Source organism: Glycine max, chromosome 2 (assembly GCF_000004515.6).
Source record: "Glycine max cultivar Williams 82 chromosome 2, Glycine_max_v4.0, whole genome shotgun sequence".
NCBI classification, from domain to species: domain Eukaryota; kingdom Viridiplantae; phylum Streptophyta; class Magnoliopsida; order Fabales; family Fabaceae; genus Glycine; species Glycine max.
In genome coordinates this window covers 27,685,708-27,694,048 of record NC_016089.4, presented here as the reverse complement: position 1 = coordinate 27,694,048, position 8,341 = coordinate 27,685,708, and the positions used below count along the sequence as shown (strand labels likewise).

At 40.2% G+C, this 8,341-nt stretch overlaps 3 protein-coding genes across 3 annotated transcripts; all 3 read left to right on the top strand.

Moving 5' to 3' along the window:
• The first annotated feature begins 542 nt into the window (after positions 1–542).
• LOC106797499 (uncharacterized) lies at positions 543–1,136 on the top strand. Its single transcript, XM_014771958.1, has one exon. The coding sequence runs from the start codon at positions 543–545 to the stop codon at positions 1,134–1,136; it is 594 nt and encodes a 197-aa protein (XP_014627444.1).
• A 63-nt stretch (positions 1,137–1,199) lies between these two features.
• On the top strand, positions 1,200–2,198 carry LOC113000465 (uncharacterized). Its single transcript, XM_026127163.1, has 2 exons — positions 1,200–1,368; positions 1,666–2,198. The coding sequence occupies exons 1-2, from the start codon at positions 1,200–1,202 to the stop codon at positions 2,196–2,198; spliced, it is 702 nt and encodes a 233-aa protein (XP_025982948.1).
• A 2,109-nt stretch (positions 2,199–4,307) lies between these two features.
• Positions 4,308–4,928, top strand: LOC113000464 (uncharacterized). Its single transcript, XM_026127160.1, has one exon. It carries the CDS (start codon positions 4,308–4,310, stop codon positions 4,926–4,928), a length of 621 nt encoding a protein of 206 aa, XP_025982945.1.
• The last annotated feature ends 3,413 nt before the right edge of the window (positions 4,929–8,341 follow it).

The following is an 8,341-nucleotide window of genomic DNA, read 5'->3' as shown; positions in this document are numbered from 1 at the left end:
CTAAAATGAAATTTTTTCGCGGACGAGGCGGGTAGTTACATTAGTGGTATCAGAGCTGGTTGAACCTTTTCGGCCAGTGAGTTGTGAGCTTGCTATGTTTTTTTGTGCATTTTGTGGTTGCCTTATTCAATGCTTGATGTCTGTTGTTTGCAATTGGAACTTATTCACTTTGTTGTGTTTGTGTTATAGAGATTTGATTGTTTTAGTCATAACATGTTTGGTTTCCTGATGTCTGCTATACCATGAGTATTGTTGATGTCTTCTATACCATGAGTTTCAATGTCGTGTCATGAGTTATCAGACTGGCCATCTGTATAATTTGTGAAGTGCAATGGGATGATATGGCAAGCGATCAAGAAATACAAATGATGGAAAGTGAGTGTTAATGTCTCGAGAGGGGATTAGTTTAAGGGAATACTTTCTCGAGGCATCAACTCTCAAAAGTAACATAGTAGGGACTTGTGATGGTTGTGATTTTTGTGTTGCTCTTTTTCTTGTGTGTATTTTTTCCATGTCTCACTTCCTGGTGTATATAAGGAGTGATGGTTGGACGGAATGATCGTGCGATAGCTAATGCTCTCCAAGCCTTTGCTCAGGCTATAGGAAATCCAAATAGGGGAGAAGTTGCTGAAGCTGTTGTGTACCAAGGGTTGGACAGCTTCCAACGAAACAATCCTCCTGCTTTCAATGGAGGATACAACCCTGATGGTGCTCAGAATTGGATAAGGGAAATTGAGAAATTTTTTCGAGTGATGGCATGTCCAGAAGGGCAAAAGGTTGCTTTTGGTACATATACTCTAGTGGAAGAAGCTGAGTATTGGTGGAAGAATACTCGCCAATGCCTAGAGGCTGAAGGTCAAGATGTGACTTGGGATGTCTTCAAGAGGGTATTTTTAGAGAAATACTTTCTTGAGGATGTTAGGAACAAGAAAGAGATGGAGTTCTTGGAGCTCAAGCAGGGAAACATGACTGTGGCTGAATATGCAACCAAGTTTGAGGAGTTGGTGAGGTACTTTCCCCATTATCAAGGGAGAGATGGTGAAAGTTCCAAATGTGTGAAGTTTCTAAACGGCTTGCGACCTGAAGTGAAGCAAGCTATGAAACCAGGGTGTTTGTCAGTTTCCACTCTTGGTTAACATGTGCCGGATTTGGGATGAAGACTTTCGAGATAGGGCGAGCTATTATAGGAGTATAGTCCAATGAAGAACAAAAAGAATGGACCTCAACATCGAGGAAAACCGTACTCAACCCCTCCTAAGCAATATGGTAACCGCCCCAACAATCAAAGGATTGCTGCTATGGGGTTTGCGGGTGGTAGTGGTAGCAAACCCAATACTTTCCCCACTCAGATCAGTTGTTATAAATGTGGTAAGCCAGGGAACATCTCCTCAAATTGTCCTTATAAAGGCATGACATGTTTTAATAGTAGACAAAAGGGGCATATTTAGAGAGATTGTCCATATCCCAAGAAGGAGCAGAATGGTGGGGGCCTGAATGACCAAATTGGACATCTGAAGGCCACGAGAAGAGTCTTTACCCTTAACGGTGTCAAAGCTTCGAAATCCAAAGATCTAATCCAAGGTAAATGTTTCATAAATGGGATTCCCTTACTTGTACTATTTGATTCCGGTGCAACCCATTCTTTTATATCCTATTCGTGTGTAGGGAAACTTAAGCTTTTTGTGTCTTCTTTAAATAAAGATCTGGTGGTAGAGACCCGAATTATTGGTTCTGTGTTAACTTCTAATGTGTGTTTGAATTGTCCTGTGGAAATTTCTGGTAGAACATTTGTGATTGATCTGATTTGTTTGCCCTTGAGCCAAATTGATGTTATTCTGGGTATGGACTGGTTACCTTCCAACCATGTCTTGTTAAACTATTTTGATAAAATTGTGGTGTTTGATGGTTCTGGAGTGAGTAAGGATATGATGTTTATCTATGCCAACCAAGTTGTGACATCTTTAAAAGAAAATGCTCAACTGTACATGATCTTGTCTAACCTGGAAATAGAGACAAAGGTTTCCATGTGTGACCTCCCTGTTGTCAGAGAGTTTCCTGAAGTGTTTTCTGAGGATATATCCGGTCTACCACCCAAGAGAAAGATAGATTTTTCCATAGACTTGGTGCCTAGTGCTGGACCCATATCCATAGCCCCTTATAGGATGTCTCCTATAGAGTTAGCCGAGCTTAAGAAATAGTTAGGGGAGTTGTTGGAGAAGCGGTTTGTGAGACCTAGTGTGTCTCCATGGGGAGCACAAGTGTTGTTAGTAAAGAAGAAAGATGGGACCATGAGGTTGTGTGTAGACTACCGCCAGTTGAATAAGGTGACGATAAAGAATAAGTACGCTTTGCCTAGAATAGATGACCTTATGGACTAGCTGGTAGGAGCTTGTGTGTTTAGCAAGATAGACCTTAGGTCAGGCTACCATCAGATTCGAGTGAAGTCTGAGGATATACTGAAGACTTCTTTTAGGACCCGTTATGGTCACTATGAGTATCTAGTCATGCCTTTTGGTGTGACTAATGCTCCAGGTGTGTTTATGGACTACATGAATAAAGTCTTTCACCCTTACCTTGATACTTTTGTGGTAGTATTCATAGATGATATTTTGGTATACTCCAAGACTAGAGAGGAACATGAAGAACACTTGAGGATTGTGCTGCATACCCTTAGGGACCGACAACTTTCTGCTAAGTTGTCAAAGTGTGAGTTTTGGTTAGAGAAAGTTAGTTTCCTAGGGCATGTGATATCTTAAGGGGGTATAGCTGTAGATCCCTGTAAGATAGAAGTTGTTCTTGAATGGGACAGTCCTAAATCTGTTTTTGAGATTAGGAGTTTTCTAGGCTTAGTAGGATACTACCAGAGATTCATAGAAGGTTTCTCCAACTTAGCTTTACCTTTGACTAAACTGACTTGTAAGAGTCAAGCATTTGTGTGGGATACCCAATGTGAGCATAGTTTCCAGACCCTTAAGAAAAAATTGACGACCACTCTAGTGCTAGTTTTGCCTAAACTGAGAGAACCCTTTGAGGTGTATTGTGATGCATCAAAGATGGGTTTAGGAGGAGTGTTGATGCAAAATGGCCAAGTAGTGGCCTATGCTTTTAGACAACTCAAGACTCATGATAGGAATTATCCCACCCATGATCTGGAGTTGGCTGCTGTGGTTTTTGCCCTTAAGATGTGGAGGCATTACCTGTTTGGCTCCAAGTTTGAGGTGTTTAGTGATCATAAGAACCTTAAGTACTTGTTTAGTCAAAAAGAGCTGAACGTGCGTCAAAGGAGATGGTTAGAGTTTCTTAAAGATTATGATTTTAAGCTTAGCTACCATCCTGGCAAAGCCAATGTAGTGGTTGACGCCTTGAGTAGGAAATCCCTACATATATCTGCCTTGATGGTTAGAGAGATGGATCTCCTAGAACAATTTAGAGACCTTAGTCTTGCATGTGAGGTTACCCCTAATAGTGTGAGATTAGGAACTTTAAGGATCACCAGTGAGTTACTAGGAGATATCAGGGAGGGCCAGAAGATTGATTCTTTTCTAAGGACTTAGTTAGAAGCTATAGAGTCAGGAAGAAATACTAGTTTCAATGTTGGATCGGATGGAGTCTTGAGACTTCAAGATAGGATTTGTGTTGCCAATGTGCCCGAACTTAGGAAGATGATCCTAGAGGAAGGACATAGGAGTAACTTGAGCATCCATCCTGGTGCTACCAAGATGTATCAGGATTTGAAGATGATGTTTTGGTGGCCCAACATGAAGAGAGAGGTTAGTGAGTTTGTGTATGCATGTTTAGCCTGTCAGAAAGCTAAGATAGAATATCAAAGACCTTCAAGGAAGTTACAACCTTTAGAGATACCCCAGTGGAAGTGAGACAATATTTCCATGGATTTTGTTGTAGGACTACCTAGAACCCCCAGAGGTTTAGATTCTATCTAGGTTATTGTTGATAGACTGACCAAGTCTGCTCACTTTATTCCTATTAATATCAGATTTTCTTTGGAGAAGTTGACCTCCCTATATATTAGTGAGATTGTGAAATTACATGGTGTGCCATCTAGCATAGTGTCTGATAGAGATCCTAGGTTTACCTCTAGATTTTGGGAGAGCCTGAACAAAGTGTTGGGAACCAAGCTTAGACTAAGTTCAGCCTACCATCCTCAAACTGATGGCCAAACTGAACGTACCATTTAGTCATTGGAAGACCTTTTGAGGGTATGTGTCTTAGAGCAAAAGGGGAGTTGGGAGAGTTTTCTGCCATTGATAGAGTTCACTTATAACAATAGTTTTCACTCTACCATTGGCATGGCTCCCTATGAAGCTCTGCATGGTAGATGGTGTAGGACACCTCTATGTTGGCTAGAGCCCAGAGAAGAGCTCATCTTAGGACCTGAAGTGGTACAACAAACCACCAAGAAGGTAAAGTTGATCCAAGAAAGGATGGGAACTGCTCAGAGTAGGCAAAAAAGTTATCAGGACAAGAGGAGGAGAGGCCTGGAATTCGAGGTTGGTGATCATGTGTTCTTGAGAGTCACTCCATGGACTGGGGTTGGTCGAGCATTGAAATCTCGAAAACTCACACCTTGCTTTATCGGTCCTTTCCAAATTCTTAAAAGTGTCGGTCCTGTGGCATACCAAATTGCATTACCATCGTCACTTTCTAATCTTCACAATGTCTTTCATGTGTCTCAACTCCGTAAGTATATCCATGACCCATCTCATGTGATCAAACTGGATGATGTACAAGTGAAGGAGAACTTGACATATGAAACATTGCCTTTGAGGATCGAGGATAGACTAACAAAGCACTTAAGAGGGAAGGAGATTCCATTGGTCAAGGTGATCTGGGGAGGTGCATCAGGAGAAGATGCCACATGGGAATTAGAGAGTCAGATGCGAGCAGCCTATCCATCCTTGTTTGAGTAAGGTAAATTTTGGGGACGAAATTTCTAAAAGGGCATGAGAGTTGTAACACCCTGAAATATTACTATTTATAAATCGATGTTTAATTTTATTTATTGTGTTATTTGACTATATGGTTGACTTGAATGAGTAGAGGTATGGCTTGAATTAGTCATGTGTGAATTTCTTGATGTGGATGTTGAGTTATGTGGGGTTTTGTTGAGATAAGTTGAAATTATGAAATTTTAAATTTTACCTAAACCTATTCCAGTAAAATCGCGATCTCGGATTCGTTGTCTTCAAGTTTTGTCTGGAGCTTCCTAAGACATTCCTCCACAGGCTGACCGTTGGGATTTTGAAAATAAAAAACTTTTGATGTCTCGCGAAGCGCGAAGGGCGCGCTAAGCCCAATTCCAACCCGAGAGGGAATTATGCTGAGTGAGCCATAGTGCAGAAGAAGTTGCGCTAAGCGAGAAAAGTGGACTCCCGCTTAGCGAGATGAGCTCGCTAAGCGAGATTTACAGATTATAAATACGTTCCTTAGTGTGAAAAACATGATTTTTCATTCTCCTCTTCTCCAAAATGCCACCCAAACCCTAACACCTCCTTCTCCACCACCCTCGACCACCGATGGCCATCACGAGCCACCGTTGCTTGTTGCCGAATCCCCACAACAAGAGGAACATCTTAATTGGAGTGAAATCCTTAGAATCCTCCTCAAGGATTCGGTGGAGAAAATTCCCCCAATCCTCCATTTCAAAGCTTCTTTGAGGTAATCTTGATTTCTGAGCCCTTCTCCTAGTTAGTTTGAGTTCCTCTTAGTGTCTCTTGTGTGTTGGTTACTGTAATAAGGTGTTTTTACACTTCCTTTGAAAAACCCTTGAAAATGAGACATTGTAAAAGTTATCTTTTTATAGCATTGATGTTATTTTCATGACCTTCACTGAACCCCGGTCACATTGGCATGAGCGGAATTTCAAATGATGTCTCCTTTTAGTAGAATCCGAATCACCCCTCAGCCCTTTACATTTTGACAGGGGTATTTGACTCTGAATGTTGTCATTAACCTTGTTTCTAAAATCTATATTAAATTTCCTTCAATTTGGCATATAGAACCTTGCATTTGGACTGACGAGCGTGAACGAGGGAGACCTTTAAGCGATGCAAAGAGGAACTGAAGGAGAGCTCGCGATAGGTGAGGGGAGTTTATTATAGTTTACAGTTTTTAATACCATAGTTGGGGTCAGGGAACCTAACTATGGGGATGTATGTTTGTCCCTGTTGCATGTTGGTTTTCAAGAAAACAATGTTTTTTACTAATGGGATGCGATAGATCTATTATTGATGAATAACATTATTGTTTATTACACTTATGTGGTCTAAAGACCTGGGGAGTGTGAATCTCAGGCATGAACTATAGATGTATGTATATGCAGAATGTGACTTACTATTGATGTTGCTATTGATGACATTAATTGATATGACATGAGGTTGATGTTTATGATGATATTGATATGAGATGATGTTGTTATTGATGATTATGTCAATATGAGTTGATGTTGTTATTGACGATTATGTTAATATGAGATGATGTTGTTGTTGTTGATAATGTCATTGAGATAAGATGATGTTGATGTTGAGAGTGATATTGAGATGAAATGTTGATGATGTTGAAAATACATTGATGTATGTTGTGTATGTACATGGGGGGTGCATTGACCTTGTTGGATGTCCCTGGTGGGGGAAATATAGTGGTTAAAGAGTTTTAAGCATTTCTGGAGGGGGATGACTTAGAATCTTTAATTATCCACGGTCAATGCATTGATGGTGCCCATGTTTCATACGTTGTGTGATGTGTATGTACATGGGGGGTGCAGTGACCTTGTTGGATGTCCCTGGTAGGGGAAATAGAGTGATTAAAGAGTTCTAAGCATCTCTGGAGGGGGATGGCTTAGAATTTTTAATTATCCGCGGTTAGTGCATTGATGGTGCCAATGTTTCATATGTTGTATGTTGTGTATGTACATGTGAGGGGAGGGGTGAAGTGACCTTGTTGGATATCTTTGGTAGGGGAAATAGAGTGGTTAAAGAGTTTTAAGCATCTCTGGAGGGGGATGGCTTAGAGTAGTCAGTGCATTTGATGGTGCCCATGTTTCATACTTCATATGACATGGAAATAGTATAAACTTTGTCAGTAAGTACTTGTAGTTTCTCATAAAGAGAAATATTTGTACTTGGGGGCATGCCACTCGGTTTGAAACTCCCTTGAGACTCAGGATGATCACCATGGAGGGGGGGGGGGGGGGGGTGTTGCCTATACATGACAGGGTGACATCGACACTTACTGCCTACTTTTCCTAAGTGTGAGTGTCGTGTGGACACGCTTACTATGTGTTTGGATGAGGGATTTAAAGATTTCTAAGAAATTCAAATTCACAGTATTTTGGTTGTCTTGATTTAAATTCCTTTCATTTTGTAAATATTTTGTTTGGATGAGGCAATTCAATTTCTTGTATTTTAATTTCCTTGTATGGACAAAGTAATTCAATTTCAATGAAATTCAAGTTTTCATTTTAAATATTTATTTAAAAATTAAAATTTCAATATTGAATGAAAATAAACATGAGTCATTTTTTAAATAGTTAAATATTCAAAATAAATTTAATGTTATATAATATATAATAATAATTTTTTTAATATTTAATAATTAAATAATCAAAATTGTCTAAGGTTTTTAATATATATAAAAAATTTAGTTCTAATTAATTAGATGGGTAAATGCCTACATTTTACACTTCTTTAAATTTAGTTAATAATTGTGTATTTATATTAACAATTTAATCGTATTTTTCAGTGATTTTGTTTCAGACTAAATTCACATAGAGAGTATAAAGATGAAATTGATCATTTATTTATTCTAAGGTGTAAAATGCTATTTTTGAGTTTGTAACACGTGTGACCTTATCCGATTGTTATTTTTGAGTGGTTGAGTTGAGACTTGAGATGTTGAGTCCGGTTTGGCAGGGACAAAGATGGTTGTTGCTACATTCTTCAATCTCAGCGTGGTTCACTCCTCACGCTTTCGCTTGTCGCAAAACCCGGAACCCTGAAATTCAGAAACCAGTCCTCCCAGACCCCGGCGGCGGCGAAGCCACCACCTACACTCGCCTCCCGCTCAAGCACGACTATTCTACTCCTTCCCCTTTCTCCTCTCCCGAAATCAAGCTCTCTGAAACAGCCCCACCGATCACCCGCCTCCTCCATAATCGCACACCACAAACGTGTTCGAGTATTCCGATTCCGAACCTGAAAGTGACGGCGAGTATGAAGCCTTCGACTTCTCGGGAGAGGAGAATGTGGACGAAGGCAAGGAAGAGACTCCGAGCGTGAAGGAGAAGGGGGTGCCAACAGTGATGCGATGTTTTGACCGGGTGAAG